The sequence below is a fragment of the Globicephala melas genome, chromosome 11 (genome assembly GCF_963455315.2).
Source record: "Globicephala melas chromosome 11, mGloMel1.2, whole genome shotgun sequence".
NCBI classification, from domain to species: domain Eukaryota; kingdom Metazoa; phylum Chordata; class Mammalia; order Artiodactyla; family Delphinidae; genus Globicephala; species Globicephala melas.
The window spans coordinates 6,845,884-6,870,061 of record NC_083324.2 but is presented as its reverse complement, the minus strand read 5'-3'; the positions used below and the strand labels follow the sequence as shown (position 1 = coordinate 6,870,061).

Below are 24,178 nucleotides of genomic sequence, written 5' to 3'. Positions count from 1 at the left end.
AAGCCAACACTTGCACATTCACTGACTACAGCAAGACCTACAACACTCAAGGTTCGGAAGCAACCACAATCTGCATCCACAGGCGGATGGAGAGAGAACACGTGGTACATATATACAATAGAATGGACACTCAGGCATAAAAAAGAAAAATAATGCCATTGGCAGCAAGGTGGAGGGACCTAGAGATCATACTAAGTGAAGCAAGTCAGAGAAGAACAGATAAGATTTCACGAAGAGGTGGAATCTAAAAATTGATAGGCGTGAACTAACGTACAACACAGAAACAGACTCACAGACATAGAAAAGAAACTTAGGGTTACCAAGGGGGAAAGTATGGGGGGAGGGACAAATGCCATGGTTGGGATTAACCTGTACACACTAATATTTATAAAATGGATAATCAACAAGGACTTTCTGTGGAGCACAAGGAACTCTACTCAACAATCTGTCACAACCAATAGGGGAACAGAATCCGAGAGAGAACAATATGTATCTGCATAACTGAAACACGTCACTGTACACCAGAAACAAAAACACCACTGTAAATGTACAACACTCCAAACTAAAATCAGAAGTAAAAAGAAAATACAATAAAGAGAGAAAAATGCCTCCTCTATTCCGTGTTGGCTTGGGGAACCTGGGCTACTGTCACACCCCTGGAGCCTGGGCAGCCAGCAACACAAGGCTGGAGTGTTCTGGGCCTGAGGGAGCTGGGGAGGATGTACCAGCAAATGACCCCGCCTTGGACCTGGAGTGTCTGGTCCCCTGGGGATGTCACCACAATCTCCAGATCCAGGCAGACCCCCCCCCCCGCCCCCGCAGCTAAAGCCAACCTAGTGCACCCAGAGGATGGTGGACCCTCTGGCCAGGAAGAGCTCTGAATAATCTCCTAGCCTCCACGTCTGCTGGTGGTGGCCTTCCCACCTTCAGCTGCCTTCATTAGGGTCACCCCACCCATGTAGGACAGCACCCTCAGCACTGGGGTTTTGCAGGGGTTAGGACCTGTCTGGGAGGGGGGAAATGAAGTAATGAGATACAAGCCCTTGGGTGTTTGTGCTGACACATTCCACTAACTCACAACCCAGGAACACGACTTCCCCTTAGGCTGTACATGCAGGTGTAACCAGAGCTGGGCATGAAAAGATCCTGCCGCCTTTTGGCCGTTTCCAGTAACAACAACTTTAAAGCAGGTGCTCAGGGGAACTTCATATTCTCAAAGCCTGTGAGCCCGTAAAGACCCCTGCTGTCACGAAATGCCCAGGAGCAGGTAATAGGAAAGGAATTCAAAACAGGGCCCAGTTTTAGGAGGCCAATATCCAGAGGTACATTTTACTCATAGTGTTAAAAAGAGAGGCACATGAAAAGATGCTGAACATTCCTAATATTAGAAAACTGGAAATCAAAACTGCAAGGAGGCATCACTTCACACCACTCAAAATGCCATGAACAAAAAGTCTACAAACAATAAATGTAGCAGAGGGCATGGAGGAAAGGGAGCCCTCCTATGTTTTTGGTGGGACTGTGATCTGGTAATAACTACTATGGAGAAGAGAATGGAGGTTCCTCAAACAGTAAACACACAGCTACCATATAATTCGGCAGTCCCACTCCTTGCCACATAGGTAGATAAAAGTATAACTGGAAAAAGTACATGCACCCCTATGTTCATAGCAGCACTATTTAGAATAGGCAAGACATGGAAACAACCTAAATGTCCACTGACAGAAGAATGGGTAAAGAATATGTGCTACATATATACAATGGTATCATTATTATAAAAAAGAACAATATAATGTCACTTCTACCAACATGGGTGGACGTAGGTATTATATCAAGTGATGTAAGTCATGATGAGAAAGACAAATACCATATGATATCACTTACATGTGAAACAAAATATGACAAATTACCTATGAAACAGACTCCAAGACTTAGAGAACAGACTTCTGGTTGCCAAGCTGGAGTTGCCAAGCTGGATGGGGGGTGTGGGAGGGATCTATTGGGAGTCTGGGATTAGGAAATGCAAAGTATTATATATAGAATGCACAAACAACAAGGTCCTACTGTATAGTACATGGCAGTATATTCAATATCATGTGATAAACCATAATGGAAAGGAATACGAAGAAGAATATGTATATATGTGTAAATGAATCACTTTGCTGTAAAGCAGAAATTAATACAACATTGTAAATAAACCATACTTCAATAAAACAAACTAAAAAAATTAAAAATAGAACCGCCATATGATCCAGCAATTCCACTTCTGGGTATAAATCCAAAGGAAATGAAACACTAACTTTTGAGGATATGGGGAGGGGGAAGGGTGAGCTGTGACAGGGCAAGAGAGAGGCATGGACATATATACACTAACAAACGTAAGGTAGATAGCTAGTGGGAAGCAGCCACATAGCACAGGGAGATCAGCTCAGTGCTTTGTGACTGCCTGGAGGGGTGGGATAGGGAGGGTGGGAGGGAGGGAGAGGCAAGAGGGAAGAGATATGGAAACATGTATATGTATAACTGATTCACTTTGTTATAAGGCAGAAACTAACACACCATTGTAAAGCAACTATACCCTAATAAAGATGTTAAAAACAAACAAACCCCAAAAAACAAAAAACCCCACTAACTTGAAAAGACATTTGACCCCCCAAGTTCATAACAGCAGTATTTACAATTAGCAATACATGGAAACAGCCTAACTGACCATCAACAGAGGGGTGAATAATTAAGTTGTATTTATATATAAATATACACACACACACATAAAATGGAGTATTATTAAGCCATAGAAAACAAAGAATATTTGATATTTGTGACAACATATATGGACCTTGAGGGCATTATGCTCAGTGAAAAGAGTAAGACAGTGAAAGACAACTGTACTATCTCACTTGGATGTGTAATCTAAAACCAAAAAACCAAACACAGAAAAAGGTATCAGATTCATGATTATCAGAGGCAGTGTGTGGGGGAGGGGGAATAGGAGGAAGGTGGTCAAAACTCGATTTGCATGACAAACTTCCAGTTGCATGATAAATAAGTACTGGTATGTAATGTACAGCATGATGACTACAGCTAACACATGTATAATATATATGAAAACTATTGAGAGTAGATCCTAAGAGGTAACATCACAAGGAAAGTAATTTTTTTCTCTATTATATCTATATGAGATGATGGATGCTAACTAAATTTATAGCGGTAATCATTTAACAGTACATGCAAGTCAAAACCATTATGCTGTACACCGTTAACTTATACAGTGATGTATATCAATTATATCACTAAAACTGGAAGAAAAGATTAAACAAAAAGCATATGAATAACAGTAACTGAGGGGCAATGCTGTGAATAATGATGTAACATGAAATATTGGCAATAATAATAATGTAAACATGGATGCCGTTTAACCAAATTGACAGAGCTCCAGTGAGAGGTTATGGGGTGTTAGAGTGGTTCTCAAAACGTGGTCCCAGACCAGAGTGTGTGGAGCATCTGGGAACTTGTTAAAGATGCAAATTTTGGGGTCCCAGCCCAGATCCACTGGTTCAGAAGCTCTAGGGGTGGGGTGGGTAATCTGTTTTAACAAGTTTAGCAATGCTAAAGTTTGAGAACCATGGTAGAGGAAGACAGCAGATTAATAGGTATGTTATTTATACACTGAAGTAAACGGCAGAAGCAGCAGCTACAAGTTGAAAAGGTTTGCCTCCGTACAGGGACAATTAGACTGCATTAAAAAAAAAACATAGGGACTTCCCTGGTGGTGCAGTGGTTGGGAATCTGCCTGCCAGTGCAGGGGACACGGGTTCGAGCCCTGGCCCGGGAGGATCCCACATGCTGCGGAGCAACTAAGCCCGTGCGCCACAACTACTGAGCCTGTGCTCTACAGCCCGGGAGCCACAACTACTGAGCCCACATGCATGCCTAAAGCCCATGCTCCGCAACGAGAAGCCACCGCAATAAGAAGTCCACGCACCTCAACGAAGACTAGCTCCCGCTCGCCGCAACGAAGACCAAAGGCGGCCAAAAAACAAACAAAAAACCAAATAAAAACTACCTAAAACTATGTACATTAACTTGATAAAAAAAGTGATTCTAAGAACTGCTGCCTTAGGGATAGACTATTCACTAAGCATGCACTGTGTAGAATGCTCTGAAGTGAAATCATACTAAGTCCTTCAGCGAAGGAATGCTATAAAGACAGCAATAGCGCTGAGCTCTTTGTGGGAAACAGGCTTATGAGGAAGAGTAAGAAGCATAGAAACAGCAAACCCCAAAACGTGGAACGTACAACCAGGTACTTGCCCATTGATTTGTAAACACTACTGAGGGCAGTCAGGGTACAGTGGCCTGTCCTGGGTGCCACCACACCTGGGTACTAGTCCTGATATTGGCACTCACTAGAAATAGGGTTGGATTAGCTATCCTTTGAGGGTCATTCCAGCTCAAATTCTATGGCTTTTAGATAGGGCCTGATGGATCTTTCTGGGACCACTGAACCCAAAAGGGACCCTAGGCTGGGTAAAAGCTGTCTGCAGAGGGTCTTGAAGAGATATTACTTGCACACCCATGTGCACTGCAGCATTATTCACAATAGCCAAAAGGTGGAAGCGCCCCAGTGTCCATCAACAGAGAATGGATAAATAACATGTGGCACAATGGAATATTATTCAGCTTTCAAAAGGAAGAAACTATGACATACGCTACACCATAGGTGATCTACAACACAGATGAAGACACTACGCTAAGTGCAAATCAAAACTACAATGAGGTAGGTGTGAGGTACCACGTCACACCAATCAGAATGGCCACCATCAAAAAGGCTACAAATAACAAATGCTGGAGAGGGCGTGGAGAGAAGGGATCACTCCTACACTGACAGTGGGAACGTAAACTGGTGCAGCCACTATGGAAAACAGTATGGACGTTCCTCAAAAAAGTAAAAACAGAGCTACCAATATGATCCAGCAATCCCACTCCTGGGCATATATCCAGAGAAAACTCTAATTCAGAAAGATACATGCCCCCTATGTTCACAGCAGCACTATTTACAAGAGCTAAGAGTTGGAAACAACCTAAATGTCCACTGACAGATGAACAGATAAAGAAGATGTGAAACACACGCAACGGAATATTACTCAGGCATAAAAAAGATTAATGCTATTTGCAGCAACATGGATGGACCTAGAGATCATCATATCAAGTGAAGTAAGTCAGAAAGAGAACAACATATACCATATGATATCGCTTATATGTGGAATCTAAAATATGACATGAACTTATCTATGAAAGAGACTCCGAGACACGGAGAACACACTTCTGGTTGCCAAGGTGGATGGGGGGTGCAGGATGGATGGACTGGGAGTTTGGGATTAGCAGATGCAAACTGTTATATATACAATGGATAAACAACAAGGTCCTACTATATAGCACAGGGAACTACTCAATATCCCGTAGTAAATCATAATGGAAGGAAATATAAAAAAGAATGTGGATACACATAACTGAATCACTTTGCTGTACAGCAGAAATTAACACATTTTAAATCAACTACACTTCAATAAAAAAGAAAAAAAGACACTGCTGAGACTGGTTGAAGATGGCAGAGTACAGGGACATGCTCTCACTCCCAAAAGTGACAGCAGACTGCTGAACAGTCATCGACAGAACACACTGGAACTCACCAAAAAAGATACCCCCCCAGGCAAGGACAAAGGAGAAGCCACAATGAGATGGTAGGAGGGGCGCAATCACAATACAATCAAATCCCGTAACTGCTGGGTGGTGACTCATAAACTGGAGGACACTTATCCCACAGAAGTCCACCCACTGGAGTGAAGGTTCTGAGCCCCATGTCAGGCTTCCCAACCACAGGATACGGCAGGAGAAATTCCTAGAGAATCAGACATTGAAGCCTAGTGGGATTTGATTTCAGGACTTTCACAGGACTGGGGGAAACAGAAACGCGACTCTTGGAGGTCACACACAAAGTAGTGTGTGCATGGAGACCCAGGGGAAGGAGCAGTGACTCCATAGGAGACTGAACCAGACCTACCTACCTGCTAGTGTTGGAGGGTCTCCTGCAGAGGCAGGGGGGGTGCCTGTGGCTCACCATGGGGACAAGGACACTGGCAGCAGAAGTTCTGGGAAGTACTCCTTGGTGTGAGCCCTCCCAGAGTCGGCCATTAGCCCCACCAAAGAGCTGAGTAGGCTCCAGTGCTGGGTCGCTTCAGGCCAAACAACCAACAGGGAGGGAACCCAGCCCCAGCCAACAGCAGAAAGGTGGATTAAAGTTTTACTGAGCTCTGCCTGCCAGGGAAACACCCAGCTCTAACTCCCCTTCCATCAGGAAGTTTGCACAAGCCTCTTAGATAGACTCATCCACCAGAGGGCAGACAGCAGAAGCAAGAAGAACTACAATTCTGCAACCTGTGGAAGGAAAACCACATTCACAGAAAGATAGACAACATGAAAAGGCAAAGGACTTTGTACCAGATGAAGGAACAAGATAAAACCCCAGAAAAACAACTAAGTGAAGTGGAGACAGCCAACTTTCCAGAAAAAGAATTCAGAATAGTGATAGTGAAGATGATCCAGGACCTTGGAGAAACAATGGAGGCAAAGATCGAGAAGATGCAAGAAAATTTTTGACAAAGACCTAGAAGGATTAAAGAACAAACAGATGAAAAATACAATAACTGAAATGAAAAATACACTAGAAGGACTCACTAGTAGAATAATTGAGGCAGAAGAACGGATAAGTGACCTGGAAGACAGAATGGTGGAATTCACTGCTGCGGAACAGAATAAAGAAAAAAGAATGAAAAGAATTGAAGACAGCCTAAGAGACCTCTGGGACAATATTAAACACAACAACATTCGCATTATAGGAGTCCAAGAAGGAGAAGAGAGACATAAAGGACCCGAGAAAATATTTGAAGAGATTGTAGTCAAAAACTTCCCTAACATGGGAAAGGAAATAGCCATCCAAGTCCAGGAAGCACAGAGAGTCCCAGGCAGGACAAACCCAAGGAGAAACACGTGGAGACACATAGTAATCAAATTGGCAAAAATTAAAGACAAAGAAAAATTATTGAAAGCAGCAAGGGAAAAACGACAAATAACATGCAAGGGAATTCCCATAAGGTTAACAGCGATTTCTCGGCAGAAACTCTACAAGCTAGAAGGGAGTGGCATGACATATTTAAAGTGATGCAAGGGAAGAACCTACAACCAAGATTACTCTACCCGGCAAGGATCTCATTCAGATTCGACGGAGAAATCAAAAGCTTTACAGACAAGCAAAAACTAAGAGAATTCAGCACCACCAAACCAGCTCTACAACAAATGCTAAAGGAATTTCTCTAAGTGAGAAACACAACAGAAGAAAAGGACCTACAAAAACAAACCCACAAGGGCTTCCCTGGTGGTGCAGTGGTTGAGAGTCTGCCTGCCAATGCAGGGGACATGGGTTCGAGCCCTGGTCTGAGAGGATCCCACATGTCGCAGAGCAACTGGGCCCGTGAGCCACAACTACTGAGCCTGCATGTGTGGAGCCTGTGCTCCGCAACAAGAGAGCCACAACAGTGAGAGGCCCGTGCACCGCGATGAAGAGTGGCCCCCACTTGCTGCAACTAGAGAAAGCCCTTGCACAGAAACAAAGACCCAACACAGCCAAAAATAAAATAAAAAATAAATTAAAAATGATAATAGGGCTTCCCTGGTGGCGCAGTGGTTGAGAGTCCGCCTGCCGATGCAGGGGACACGGGTTCGTGCCCTGGTCTGGGAAGATCCCACATGCCGCGGAGCGGCTGGGCCCGTGAGCCATGGCCGCTGAGCCTACGCGTCCTGTGCTCCGCAATGGGAGAGGCCACAATGGTGAGAGGCCCGCATACCGCAAAAAAAAAAAAAAAAAAAAGATAATAAAAATAAAGGAATTCCTTTAAAAAAACAAACAAACAAACCCACAACAACTAAGAAAATGGTAATAGGAACATACATATCGATAATTACCTTAAACGTGAATGGATTAAATGCTCCAACCGAAAGACCCAGGCTCGCTGAATGGATACAAAAACATGACCCATATATATGCTATCACAAGAGACACACATCAGACCTAGGGACACATACAGACCGACAGTGAGGGGATGGAAAAAGATATTCCATGTAAATGGAAATCAAAAGAAGGCAGGAGCAGCAGTACTCATATCAGATAAAATAGACTTTAAAATAAAGAAAGTTACAAGAGACAAGGAAGGACACTACATAATGATCAAGGGATAAATCCAAGAAGAAGATATAACAATTGTAAGTATGTATGCATGCAACATAGGAGCACCTCAATACACAAGGCACTGCTAACAGCTATAAAAGAGGAAATTGACAGTAACACAATAATAGTGGGGGACTTTAACACCTCACACCAATGGACAGATCATCCAAACAGAAAATTAATATGGAAACACAAGCTGTAAATGACACAACAGACCAGACAGATTTCATTCATAGTTATAGGACATTCCATCCAAAAACAGCAGATTACACTTTCTTCTCAAGTGCACATGGAATGTTCTCCAGGATACATCACATCTTGGGTCACACATCAAGCCTCAGTAAATTTAAGAAAATTAAAATCATATCAAGCATCTTTTCTGACCACAATGCTATGAGATTAGAAATCAATCACAGGGAAAAAAACGTAAAAAACACAAACACATGGCTGAACAGTACGTTACTAAAAAACCATGAGATCATTGAAGAAATCAAAGAGGAAGTCAAAAAATACCTAGAGACAAATGACAATGAACACACGATGATCCACAACCTGTGGGATGCAGCAAAAGCAGGTCTCAGAGGGTAGTTTATAGCAATACAAGCCTACCTCAAGAAACAAGAAAAATCTCAAATGAACAATTTAACCTTACACTTAAAGGAACTAGAGAAAGAAGAACAAACAAAACCCAAAGTTAGCAGAAGGAAAGAAATCATAAAGATCAGAGCAGAAATAAATAGAAACAAAACAATAGCAAAGATCAATAAAACTAAAAGCTGGTTCTCTGAAAAGATAAACAGAATTGATAAACTATTAGCCAGACTCATCAAGAAAAAGAGGGAGAAGACTCAAATCAATAAAATTAGAAATGAAAAAGGAGAAGTTACAACAGACACCGCAGAAATACAAAGCATCCTAAGGGACTACTACAAGCAACTCTATGTGAATAAAATGGACAACATGGAAGAAGTGGACAAATTCTTAGAAAGGTATAAGCTTCCAAGACTGAACCAGGAAGAAATAGAAAAGATGAACAGACCAATCACAAGTAAGGATATAGAAACTGTGATTAAAAATCTTCCAACAAACAAAAGTCCAGGACCAGATGGCTTCACAGGTGAATTGTATCAAACATTTAGAGAAGAGCTAACACCCATCCTTCTCAAAGTGTTCCAAAAAATTGCAGAGGAAGGAACACTCCCAAACTCATTCTATGAGGCCACCATCACCCTGATTCCAAAACTAGACAAAGATACTACAAAAAAAGAAAGTTACAGACCAATATCACTGATGAATATAGATGCAAAAATCCTCAACAGAATACTAGCAAACAGAATCCAACAACACATTAAAAGGATCATACACCATGATCAAGTGGGATTTATCCCAGGGATGCAAGGATTTTTCAATATACGCAGATCAATCAATGTGATACACCATATTAACAAACTGAAGAAGTAAAACAATATGATCATCTCAATAGATGCAGAAAAACCTTTTGATGAAATTCAACACTCATTTATCTAAAAACTCTCCAGAAAGTGGGCATAGAGGGAACCTACCTCAACATAATAAAGGCCATATACGACAAACCCACAGCAAACATCATTCTCAATGTGAAAAACTGAATGCATTTCCTCTAAGATCAGGAACAAGACAAAGATGTCCACTCTCGCCACTATTATTCAGCATAGTTTTTGGAAGTCCTAGCCACGGCAGTCAGAGAAGAAAAAGAACCTAAAGGAATACAAATTGGAAAAGAAGAAGTATAACTGTCACTGTCTGCAGATGACATGATACTATACATAGAGAATCTTAAAGATGCCACCAGAAAACTACTAGAGGTAATCAATGAATTTGGTAAAGTTGCAGGATACAAAATGAATGCACAGAAATCTCTTGCATTCCTATACACTAATGATGAAAGATGTGAAAGAGAAATTAGGGAAACACTCCCATTTACCACTGCAACAAATAGAATAAAATACCGAGGAATAAACCTACCTAGGGAGACAAAAGACCTGTACTCAGAAAACTATAAGACACTGATGAAAGAAATTAAAGATGATACAAACAGATGAAGAGATATACCATGTTCTTGGATTGGAAGAATAAATATTGTGAAAATGACTATACTACACAAAGCAATCTACAGATTCAATGCAATACCTATCAAATTATCAATGGCATTTTTACAGAACTAGAACAAAAAATCTTAAAACTTGTATGGAGACACAAGAGACCCTGAAATAGCCAAAGCAATCTTCAGGGAAAAAAACAGAGCAGGAGGAATCAGGCTTCCTGACTTCAGACTATACTACAAAGCTACAGTAATCAAGTCAATATGGTACTGGCACAAGAACAGAAATACAGATCAACGGAACAGGATAGAAAGCCCAGAGATAAACCCACGCACCTATGGTCAACCTAATCTATGACAAAGGAGGCAAGGATATGCAATGGAGAAAAAACAGTCTCTTCAATAAGTGCTGCTGGGAAAACTGGACAGCTACACGTAAAAGAATGAAGTTAGAACACTCCCTAACACAGTTCACAAAAATAAACTCAAAATGGATTAGAGACCTAAATGTAAGACTTGACACTATAAAACTCTCAGAGGAAAACATAGGAAGAACACTCTTTGACATAAATCACAGCAAGATCTTTTTTGATCCCCCTCCTAGAGTAATGGAAGTAAAAACAAAAATAAACAAATGGGACCTAATGAAACTTAAAAGCTTTTGCACAGTAAAGGAAACTACAAACAAGATGAAAGACAGCCCTCAGAATGGGAGAGAATATTTGCAAAGGAATTAATGGACAAAGGATTAATCTCCAAAATATATAAACAGCTCATGCAGCTCAATATTAAAAAAAAACAAACAATCCAATCAAAAAGTGGGCAGAAGACCTAAATAGACATTTCTCTAAAGAAGACATAGGGATGGCTAAGAAGCACATGAAAAGCTGCTTAACATCACTAATTATTAGAGAAATGCAAATCAAAACTACAATGAGGTATCACCTCACACCAGTGAGCATGGACATCATCAGAAAATCTACAAACAACAAAGGCTGGAGAGGGTGTGGAGAAAAGTGAACCCTCTTTCACTGTTGGTGGGAATGTAAATTGATACAGCCACTATGGAGAACAGTATGGAGGTTCCTTAAAAAACTAAAAATAGAATTACCATATGACCCAGCAATCCCACTACTGGGCATATACCCAGAGAAAACCATAATTCAAAAAGACACATACACCCCAATGTTCATTTCAGCACTATTTACAACAGCCAGGTCATGGAAGCAACCTAAATGCCTATCGACAGATGAATGGATAAAGAAGATGTGGTACATATATACAATGGAATATTACTCAGCCATAAAAAGGAACAAAATGGGGTCATTTGTAGAGACATGGATGGATCTAGAGACTGTCATACAGAGTGAAGTAAGTCAGAAAGAAAAATAAATATCGTATATTAACGCATATATGTGGAACCTAGAAAAATGGTACACATGAACCGGTTTGTAGGGCAGAAATTGAAACACAGATGTAGAGAACAAACGTATGGACACCAAGGGGGGAAAGTGGCGGGGGGGTGGTCGTGGTGGTGTGATGAATTGGGAGATTGGGATTGACATGTATATATACACTAATATGTATAAAATGCATAACTAATGAGAACCTGCCATATAAAAAAAATGAATAAAATACAAAAATTCAAAAAAAAAAAGAAGACACTGTGCTAAGTGAAACAAGCCAGTCACAAAAACCCAAATTCCTTATAATTCTACTTACAGGAGGTCCCTACAGTAGTCTATTCATAGAGACAGAGAGCACAATAGGGGTTGCTAGGGGCTGGGGGAGGGGTAATGGGGAGGTGCTGTTTGAAGAGCACAGAATTTCAGTTTGGGATGAAGAGTTGTGGGTTGATGACAGTGATACTGCAGAATAACGTGGATGTATCAATACTTAACACTATAGAACTGTACACTTAAAAAAAGTTAAGATGGTAAACTCTGTTATATGTATTTTACGTATAACTAAACGTTACCATGAAGATGAGGTTGTCAAAGGGTCAGGGTGATGGACTGCCAGGGTGGTGGCTTTGGATTTACCTTGGGTCTGATTATTGGCTGTGCCACCTAACAGCTTCATGACCCCTATGCAAGTCAAATCTCTGTCGCCATCTCTATCTGTATAAGAGGGATATACAACCCCTCGGGGTTGGGTGGGGGGTCGTAAGAATTAATGATGTAAATAAGAGACACGCTCAAAACAGTCTTCATTCAGGTTCCTCCCAACCCTGCCATTAGATGGAAGATTCAACTGTGCCCTCTACTGGACACACCAAAGACAAACAGGGCCCTGTGTGCCATGTCATGGAAATAGGGTGTATTTACCTTATTATCTCCGCCTGAGACAGCTAGGATGTTGGCTGTGATGGACCAGCTCACATGCCATACAACATCATTGAACTTGTGCAGCAGTTTGGGGGACCACGCATTGCCTGAGGCATCATCACAGGTCCAAATGAACACTCGACCATCCTGGGAAAAGACAGGCTAGAGTCAGGAGATGGGGGCAGCAATCCTGCCCTGGTGATATCCTCTCAATCTGGAGCTATACTGGACTTTTGCAGGAATAGGGTGGGGGATTCAGGGCAAAGCACAGCCAAGGACCTCCTCAGTGTTCACATCTTTGAGGACTAATTTCCAGCCCAGCACCCTTGCTTTTATCCCTTTACCCCAGGAACACACTTCAAACTGGTCAGGAGTCTCCCAGGTTCCTTTCCTCATACTGGTTTCATCGTCCGCACCGCTAATTCTCAAATTTTCTCTGGGGCTTTCCTCACAACTGCCAAGTAACTTCGTTGTTTTGGCTCCCTCTGGCTCTGTACTTTCTCAACTGAATGGGTATTGCTGTCTAAACGCCAAGCTCAGAGAATGAGATGGGACCAAAAAACAAAACAAAACAACACACACACACACACCAAAACAAACCAAACTAAAACAGAACAAACAGAATTATCTTTTACATCATTTAAGCCTGTTCTACTTGGTCCTCCCAAATTTAGGACCAAGTAGAAAAGGCTCAAATGATGTAAAAGGCCAGGCTTAACTCTCATCTTGGGTGGTAGCATATAATTAACGGCTTATCCTTGGTCTTACTTTTGTTATCTGTCTGGGAATAGTGAGTAGGTAGATGAGCCCAAGGTCTTACAATTTCCCATTGCTCCTGGTCCTTGCTTGGGAACACTCTCAGAATGATGCCTGGGTACCTCCATTCCCTATCCACAAAAGGGTCAGGAGGGGAAACTAGTCCTGAATTTGGTCTTGCTCTTGGCTCAGTGGAAGAAAGCCACTGTGGCTTCTGGCCAAGGCTTCACTGCGTGATGACAGGGCTCCAGGTGCTCCCTTATTTACAATGGCCTATAGTTGCCTGTCTCCTGCCCTACCCCTTCAAGGATTTCCCCTAGGGGAACTGTAAGGGCTGATGGGACTTCCTGAGATTAACTAACACAGGATGCTTGCACAGGTCTGAGCTGACCTGGGAGCAGCTGGCGATGGTGCTCGTGGGCAGGCCGATGGAGGGGGCCCAGGCCACATCTCGAACCCAGTCACTGTGTGCTTCCAACTTCTGCTCTTCCTTCCACTGGCCGTCCTCTTCCTCCCTAACAGGGGAGATGGTGGGGAGAATTCAGCAGGCAGCAGCCCAGGTGCCATTCCCACACCTCCATTCCCCCCCACCCCACAGGCTCCACAGGGGTGGAGAAGCTATTCCACCTTTCTGATAACATTTGTTGAACCTACAGAATTTTATTCAGTTCACCAGCTATAAAGAAGCCCTCCAGGAAATGCTGTGTTCCTCCACAGCCAACAAGTCAGCTCTAGCAGTTGTGAATTAGGAAGAGTCAAAGCTCCTGAGTAAAGGGGAAGTTTACTTTCGGATGTTTACTTTTTTGTTTTTATTTTAAAAAGGATGTCCTCTGAGAGACTGAAGACAGTATTCTATGGGCAAAGGGAAAAAGACAGTTGATCCCGTTTCTGGTGAACTGAGGCTGAGTCATGGTAGGGTAGAAGATGAGAAGTGTCCCCTTGAGAAGTTCACCAATGCCACTTACTTCCACAGTTTGATGAGGTTGTCACAGCCGCCTGATGCAAACTTCTTGATGTAGTTGGGCTTCTGCCCAGATGGCTGGTCTATGAGGCTTCCAGGTACGACAGCAGGGGCCCAGCTGACGGCATTGCAGCCAATCTGTACGGAGGGGGAAGGGGGACTTGTGGTGACTCTGCCCCTTTGCCTGGCACAAGGATACTGCTTCTGCAGACCCAACGCTGATGTTTATTCCTTCTGCAATTCTCAGGACTGGATTAGGCAGGACAGCTGTTTTAATGAACTAAGGATTAGCCACCCAGAACTCTTCTTCAAGGATTCCTAACAGTGCATGTATTTTTCAGCAACATGTATTTAAAGAAGGAATTAGGGAATCTCAGGAATCTAAGAAAAGAACATTTTCCAAACATATGAAGGGAGGGCACAGATTCAAAAAACCACACAAAGTAAATATATGGATTAATGAATTACTCTAAAGCACTCTTGTAATCACTCCCAGGTCAAGAAATAAAACGACCATTTACCCAAGAAGCCCTGTCATGTATGTCCTACCTGAATCATAGCCCCTCTGTTCTCCTGTAAGTAACCATTATTTTGATTTCTAATGTCTATTTTTTAGCTTTGTCATCCAAATGTACATCCTTAGGCACTAGTTTATTTTTGCCATTTAAAATGTTGTTTAAATTGCAATATTCTTTTTATTGAAATACAGTTGATTTGCAATACCATGTTAGTTTCAGGTGTATAGCAAAGTAATTGAGTTATACATATACACTGTCCATGATAGGTTATTACAAGATATCGAATAGAGTTCCCTGGGCTATACAGTAAATCCTTGTTGGTTATCTATTTTATATACAGTAGTATGTATCTGTTAATCCCAAACTCCTAATTTATCCTCCTCCCTTTCCCCTTTGGTAACCACTTGTTTTTTTTTTTGGCCACGCCATGCGGCATGCGGGATCTTAGTTCCCTAACCAGGGATCGAACCTGTGCCCCCTGTATTGGGAGCATGGAGTCTTAACCACTGGACCACTAGGGAAGTCCTATAAATTTGTTTTCTATGTCTGTGAGTCTGTTTCTGTCTTGTTTCTTTTTTTTTAAGATTCCACATATAAGAGATATCATATGATATTTGTCTTTCTCTGACTTAACTTCATTTGTATGATAATCTCTAGGTCCATCCATGTTGCTACAAATGGCATTATTTCGTTCTTTTTATGGCTGAGTAATATTCCATTGTAAATATGTACACCACATCTTCTTTATCCATTCGTCTGGTGATGGACCCTTATGTTGTTTCCATGTCTTGGCTATTATAAACAGTGCTGCTATGAACGTTGTGGTGCATGTATCTTTTGGAATTAGAGTTTTTGTATTGTCTGGATATATGCCCAGGAGTGGGATTGCTGCGTCGTATGGTAGCTCTATTTTTAGTTTTTTAAGGAATCTCCATATTGTTCTCCATAGTGGCTGCATCAATTTACGTTCCCACCAGCAGTGCAGGACGGTTCCCTTTTCTCCACACTCTCTCTAGCATTTATTATTTGTAGACTTTTTGATGATGGTTATTTTGACCAGTGTGAGTAAACATTTTTTTGATGTTTCTTGCATCTTCTAATTTATAGATTCTCTGATCTTACTGGCTCAGACTCAGGTTTCTTCCCTTTGCCAAGACTACAGGTGGTGGTGTATTCCTTCATCAGGAGGCACATGATGTCAGACTGTCTCTCTTTTTATGTTATTACCACCTGTCAATAATTTATGCCTCTCTCAATTCACTGGGCATTACAAAATGGTGATACTATCATTCTATTCATTTCTTTGTCATTTATTACATGGAATACTCTAGACAGGGGCAATTTCACTCATTAATATTTGCTTCCCCAGGGGTACAGATCAGGTAAGAAAGGCAAGATAAATGCTTGATTCTTTCTGAACTAGTTCCGTCATTCTCCAAAGATGACTGATTCTCTTTTAAATATCAGGATGAACTCATGGAGTTAAGCATATTTGACAGGTTTCAGTTCACTGCCATTATTCTAATTTTTTACACTCCAACTGCCCATCTTTGGCAGTGTGAGCCTGTTCAAGTTAGCTCCTTTGACACAACCCTAGTATGTCAAAAAGTAGGTCAGTGATCATTTCTATCTGGTAGGACAAGATGTTTGTACTTTTCCTGCCTGAGGCCTGGGATCAGCCATTTCCTCAAGAGCTCTGGTTTCTTTTAGTGAGAAATTGTATTTCAAGTGTATTTCTGGTGCTAGGGATGCTCACTGGTACATAATTATTTATTTTATTTCATTTAACACACAGCAGAATAGTCTCAGAATAATACTGTCAATATGATTACTAATAACATTAAAGAAAGTATTTGCAACGCCCTCCCCATTCCCCCCACTGTTTTTCTGGGGGGTGTTTTCATGTGCATGGTACCAGCTGCTTGTGCTGCACACTGTTTATTTAACAGTTATACTCTATCTATCTTAGCCGAGCACACGATCAGGACCTTGTTCAGTGTTAGTTCTTTACAATTAACTGTATATTTATATGGATGTCTTTCTAGTCATTTTTGTTGTCTAAAACTTATTCTTTAGTAGATACCTCAGGCAGGGCTCATGGAAACAACAGTCCTTGAGTTCTTGCATACTGGAAACAGTCTGCATTCTTTACAATCCAAATTTTTTTTGTTTTGTTTTGCAGTATGCGGGCCTCTCACTGTTGTGGCCTCTCCCATTGCGGAGCACAGGCTCCAGACGCGCAGGCTCAGCGGCCATGGCTCATGGGCCCAGCCGCTCCGCGGCATGTGGGATCCTCCCGGACCGGGGCACGAACCCGTGTCTCCTGCATCGGCAGGCAGACTCTCAACCACTGTGCCACCAGGGAAGCCCCCTACACTCCCAAATTTTAAAGGAATATCTAATTGACATTAACAGAACATAGAGTGCACAAATTGATGAACTTTGACATCAGTATACTCTGTAAAACCATCACTACAATCAAGATAACAAATGAATCTCAAAGTGATGAAAGAAAAAAAAATTCCAACCAAGAATACTCTACCTGGCAAAGTTACTGTTCAGAATTAAAGGAAAGATAGTTTTCCAGATAAGCAAAAGCTAAAGGAGTTCACCACCACTAAAATGGCGTTACAAGAAATGTTAAAGGGACTTCTTTAAGCTGAAAAGAAAGGGTGCTAATTAGTAACAAGAAAACATATGAAAGTATAAATCTTCCATAGGTTTTATACTCATAAGGTAAATATATATTGAAGTCAATGGATTAACTGCTTATGAAGCTATTATGAAGGTTAAAAAAAATAAAAACTGTAACTACAGTACTTAAAGATACACAAGATAAAAAGATGTAAAATGTGACAACAATACATAAAAGGTGGGTGGGGGAGGGTAAAAATGTAGAGCTTTAGGGACTTCCCTAGTGGTCCAGTGGGTAAGACTCTGCACTCCCAATGCAGGCGGCCCGGGTTTGTTCCCTGGTTAGGGAACTAGATCCTACATGCATGCTGCAACTAAGAAGTCCGCATGCTGCAACTAAGAGTCTGCATGCTACAACTAAGAAGTCTGCATGCCGCAATGAAGATCCTGCATGCTGCAATGAAGAGCTGGCATGGTGAAAATAAATAAATAAAAAATAAATATATTAAAAAAAAAAGTAGAGCTTTAGAATGGGTTCACACTTAAGTTGTAATCAACTTAAAATAGACTATTAATATGGGTTGTTATATATGTAAACTTCATTGTAAGGACAAAGCAAAAACCTATAGTAGATACACAAAAGATAACGAGAAAGGAATCTAAGCATACCATTAACGGTCATCAAACCACAAAGGAAGAGAGCAAAAGAACTATAAAAAGCCAGAAAAAACCAAAATGGCAATAAGTGCATACCTATCTATAATTACTTTAAATGTAAATGGACTAAATTCTCCAATCAAAAGACATCATAGAGTGGCTGACTGGATTAAAAAAACAAGAACCATCTGTGTGCTGCCTGTAAGAAACTCACTTCAGATTTAAGGACACACACAGACTGAAAAAAGAAGGGATAGAAAAAGATATTCCGTGCAAATGGAAACCAAAAAAGCTGGGGTAGCTATACTTGTATCAGACAAAATAGACTTTAATACAGGGACTGTAATAAGAGACAAAGAAAGGCATTAGATAATGATAAAGGAGTCAATTCAACAAGAGGATGCAACATTTGTAAACATTTATGCACTCAACACAGGAAAACCAAAATATATAAAGCAAATACTAACAGACTTAAAAGGAGATATAGGCAGCAATATAATAATAGTAGGGTTATGTCAATGGATAGATCATCCAGACAGAAAATGGCCTTAAAGGCACATTAGACCAGATGGACTTTACAGATATATAGAGAACGTTCCATCCAAAAGTAGCAGAATACAGGCATACCTCACTTTATTGTGTCTTGTTTCATTGCGCTTGATAGACACTGAGTTCTTCACAAACTGAAAGTTGTGGCAACCCTATGTCAAGCAAGTCAATTGGCATCATTTTTCCAACAGCATTTACTCACTTCCTGTCTGTGTGTCACATTTTGGTAATTCTCGCAATAGTTGAAACTTATTCGTTATTACATTTGTTTTGTTGACCTGTGATGAGTGATCTTCGATGTTACTGATGCAAAAAGATTATGACTTGCTAAAGGCTCAGATGATGGTTAGCTTTTTCACCTATAAAGCATTTCTAAATTAAAGTATGTACATTGTTTTAGACATAATGCTATTATTGTACACTCAGTAGACTAGGAGAGTTTAAACATAACCTTTATGTGCATTGGGAAATCAGAAAATTCATGTAACTCCCTTTATTGTGATATTCGCTTTATTGTGGTGGTCTGGAACTGAACGTGCACTATCTCCATGGTATGCCTGTGTACTTTCTTCTCAAGTACACATGGAACATTATCCAGGATAGATCATATGTTAGGCCAAAAAAAGTCTTAATAAATTTAAGAAGACTGAAATCCTATCAAGCATCTTTTCTGACCAAAATGATATGACACTAGAAATCAATTACAAGAAGAAAACTGGAAAATCCACAAATATGTGTAGAATAAACAACATGCTACTGAACAACCAATGGGTTAACAAAGAAATCAAAAGAGTAATAAAAAAAATACTTTCAGACAACTGAAAATGGAAATACAACACACCAAAATTTATGGGATGCAGTAAAAGTAGTTCTAAGAGGGAAGTTCACAGAGATAAATACCCACCTGAAGAAACAAACAAACAAGATCTCAAAAACACCCTAACTTTATACCTCAAGGAACCAGAAAAAGAACAAATGAAGCCCAAAGTCAGTGGAAGGAAGGAAACAACAAAAATCAGAGGAGAAATAAATGAAATACAGACTGATACCACAAAAATACAAAGGATCATCAGAGTCTACTATGAACAATAATATGCAAACAAATGACAACCTAGAAGTAATGGATAGATTCCTAGAAACACAGAACATTCCAAGACTGAATCATGAAGAAACAGAAAATCTACACAGGCCAATAACTATGAACAAAGATGGTAAAATCCTCAACAAAATACCAGCAAACCAAATTCAACAATACATTAAAAGGATCATACACCATGATCAAGTGAGATGTATTCCAGGGATGCAAGGCTGGTTTACCACCCACAAATCAATCCAGGTGATACACAACATTAACAAAATGAAGGATAAAAATCATATAATTATCTCAATAGATGCAGAGAAAGCATTTGATTAAAGTCAGCATCCATTTATGATAAAACTCTCAACGAAGTGGGTATAGAAGGTATGTACCTCAACATAATAGAGGCCATATATGACAAGCCCATAGCTAACATCAATAGTGAAAAGCTGAAAGCTTTTCCTCTAAGATCAGGAACAGGACAAAGATGTCCATGCTTGCCACTTTTACTCATTAAAGTATTGGAAGTCCCAACCAGAGCAATCAAGCAAGAAGAAGAAAATAAAAGCCATCCAGATTGGAAAGGAAAATGTAAAACTCAGTATTTGGAGATGACGTGATATTATATATAGAACATCCTCAAGACTCCACCAAAAAACTGTTAGAAATAATAAACGAATTTAATAAACCTGCAGGAAACAAAATCAATGTACAAAAAACTCTTGCATTTCTATACACTACCAATGAACTATCAGAAAAGAAATTATGAAAACAACCCATTTACAATTGCATCAAAAAGAATAAAATACCGGGCTTCCCTGGTGGCGCAGTGGTTGCGAGTCCGCCTGCCGATGCAGGGGACATGGGTTCGTGCCCTGGTCTGGGAAGATCCCATATGCCGCGGAGTGGCTGGGCCTGTGGGCCATGGCTGCTGAGCCTGCGTGTCCGGAGCCTGTGCTCCGCAACGGGAGAGGCCACAACAGTGAGAGGCCCACGTACCACAAAAAAAAATAAAATAAAATAAAATAAAATAAAATAAAATACCTAGGAATGAATTTAACCAATGAGGGGAAAGACCTGTACACTGAGGACAATGATGAAAGAAATTAAAGACAACACAAATGAAAGATATTCATGCAGATGGATTGGAAGAAATATTGCTAAAGTGTCCATACTACCCAAAGCAATCTACAGATTCCATGCAATTTCTATCAAAATTCCAATGCCATCTTTCACAGTACAATCCTAAAATATAAATTGTTTGTTTAGAACAAACAATCCTAAAATTTGTATGGAATCACAAAAGACCCCTTTATTAAAAAGATACAGTAATCAAAGAGTATGGTATTGGCATTAAAAACAGACACATACTCTTTACAACACTGTTACTGGCTATCTACAATTTACTTGTCTACCTGATATTTTCTACCATCACTAAAATGTAAAACAAAAACAAAAAACCAACAAAAAATCAACCAGACACATAGATCAATGAACAGAACAGAGAACCCAGAAATAAACCCATGCATATGTGGCCAATTAATTTATGATAAAGGAGCCAAGAATATACAATGGGGAAAGGACAGTCTCTTCAACAGACAGTGTGGGGAAAACTTGACAGCCACATACAAAAGAACGAAACTGGACCACTATCTTACACTGTACATAAAAATGAACTCAAAATGGATTAAGGAATGTGAGACCTGAAGCCATAAAACTCCTAGAGGCAAACATAGGTGCTAAGCTCCTTGACATTGATCTTGGTGATGATTTTCTGGGTCTGACTCCAAAAGCAAAGGCAACATAAGCAAAAATAAGGGGAACTACATCAAACAAAAAGCTTCTGTACAGCAAAAGAAATCATCAACAAAGTGAAAAGGCAACCTATGGAAAGGGAAAAAATATTTGTAAATCATGTATCTAATAAGGGGTCAATATCAAAAATATAAAAGAATTCATACAACTCAATAGTAAAACCAAATAATTCAACTTAAAAATGGCAGAGGATCTGAATATATGGTTTTCCCAAGAAGATACACAGATGGGTCAACAAGTACATGAAAAAATGTTCAACATCACTAATCATCAGGGAAATGCAAATCAAAACCACAATAAGATATCACCTCACATCTGTCAAAAATAGCTAAGGCTTCCGGGAAGATGGTGGAAGAGTAAGACGCGGAGATCACCTTCCTCCCCACAGATACACCAGAAATACATCTACACGTGGAACAACTCCTATAGAACATCTACTGAACGCTGGCAGAAGACCTCAGACCTCCCAAAAGGCAAGAAACTCCCCATGTACCTGGGTAGGGCAAAAGAAAAAAGAATAAACAGAGACAAAAGGATAGGGACGGGACCTGCACCAGTGGGAGGGAGCCGTGAAGGAGGAAAGGTTTTCACACACTAGGAAGCCCCTTCGCGGGTGGAGATTGCGGGTGGCAGAGGGGGAAAGCTTCTGAGCCGCGGAGGAGAGCACAGCAACAGGGGTGCGGCGGGCAAAGCGGAGAGATTCCCGCACAGAGGATCGGTGCCGACCAGCACTCAGCAGCCTGAGAGGCTTGTCTGCTCACCCGCCAGGGCGGGCGGGGCTGGGAGTTGAGACTCGGGCTTCGGTCGGAGCGCAGGGAGAGGACTGGGGCTGAACACAGCCTGTAGGGGGTTAGTGCGCCACGGCTGGCCAGGAGGGAGTCCAGGGAAAAGTCTAGACCTGGCTGCTTAAAGGAGCTCGAGACGGGCGCTAGCCGCGGCTAAAAGCGCGGACCCAAGAGACAGGCATGAGACGCTAAGGCTGCTGCTGCCACCACCAAAAAGCCTGTGTGTGAACACAGGTCACTATCCACGCACCCCTTCCGGGGAGCCTGTGCAGTCCGCCACTGCCAGGGTCCCGGGAACCAGGGACAACTCCCACAGGAGAATGCACGGCGCGCCTCAGGCTGGTGCAACGTCACGCTGGCTTCTGCCGCCACAGGCTCGCCCCGCACTCCGTGCCCCTCCCTCCCCCCAGCCTGAGTGAGCCAGAGCCCCTGAATCAGCTGCTCCTTTAACCCCACCCTGTCTGAGCAAAGAACAGACGCCCTCCAGCGACCTACAGCAGAGGCGGGACCAAATCCAAAGCTGAGCCCCTGGGAGCTGTGAGAACAAAGAAGAGAAAGGGAAATCTCTCCCAGCAGCCTCAGAAACAGCGGATTAAAGCTCCACAATCAACTTGATGTACCCTGCATCTGTGGAATACATGAATAGACAACGAATCATCCCAAATCGAGGAGGTGGACTTTGAGAGCAAGATTTATGATATTTTCCCCTTTTCCTCTTTTTGTGAGTGTGTATGCTTCTATGTGAGATTTTGTCTGTATAGCTTTGCTTCCACCATTTGTCCTAGGGCTCTATCCGTCTGTTTTTTTTTCTCTTAATAATTACTTTTTATTTTAATAACTTTATTATATTTTATCTTACTTTATTTTATCTTACTTTATCTTCTTTCTTTTTTTCTTCCTTCCCTCCCTCCTCCCTCCCTCCCTCCCTCCTTCCCTCCTTTCTTTCTTTCTTCTACTAATTCTATTTTTTCTCCCTTTTATTCTGAGCCGTGTGGATGAGAGGCTCGGTGCTGCAGCCAGGAGTCATGCTGTGCCTCTGAGGTGGGAGAGCCAACTTCAGGACACTGGTCCACAAGAGACCTCGCAGCTCCATATAATATCAAGCGGTGAAAATCTCCCAGAGATCTCCATCTCAACACCAGCACCCAGCTTCACTCAACGATCAGCAAGCTACAGTGCTGAACATCCTATGCCAAACAACTAGCAAGACAGGAACACAACCCCACACATTAGCAGAGAGGCTGCCTAAAATCATAAGCCCACAGACAACCCAAAACACAGCACCAGACGTGGACCTGCCCACCAGAAAGACAAGATCCAGCCTCATCCACCAGAACACAGGCACTAGTCCCCTCCACCAGGAAGCCTACACAACCCACTGAACCAACCTTAGCCACTGGCGACCGACACCAAAAACAACGGGAACTACGAACCTGCAGCCTGCAAAAAGGAGACCCCAAACACAGTAAGATAAGCAAAATGAGAAGACAGAAAAAAAAACAGCAGATGAAGGAGCAAGATAAAAACCCATCAGACCTAACAAATGAAGAGGAAATAGGCAGTCTACCTGAAAAAGAATTCAGAATAATGATAGTAAGGTTGATCCGAAATCTTGGAGATAGAATGGACAATAGAATGGACAAAATGCAAGAATCAGTTAACAAGGACCTAGAAGAACTAAAGATGAAACAAGCAACGATGAACAACACAATAAATGAAATTAAAAGTACTCTAGAT

At 41.4% G+C, this 24,178-nt stretch overlaps 1 protein-coding gene across 1 annotated transcript in view; it reads right to left on the bottom strand.

Moving 5' to 3' along the window:
* Positions 1–24,178, bottom strand: part of SEC13 (SEC13 homolog, nuclear pore and COPII coat complex component) — a 66,586-nt gene that overhangs the window by 15,195 nt on the left and 27,213 nt on the right. The window contains exons 6-8 of the mRNA XM_030840829.3: positions 14,410–14,543; positions 13,836–13,959; positions 12,689–12,835 (exon numbers count right to left, since the gene is read on the bottom strand). Of these exons, the coding sequence (XP_030696689.1) occupies positions 12,689–12,835; positions 13,836–13,959; positions 14,410–14,543 (405 nt within the window). The remainder of the gene's footprint in view (positions 1–12,688; positions 12,836–13,835; positions 13,960–14,409; positions 14,544–24,178) is intronic.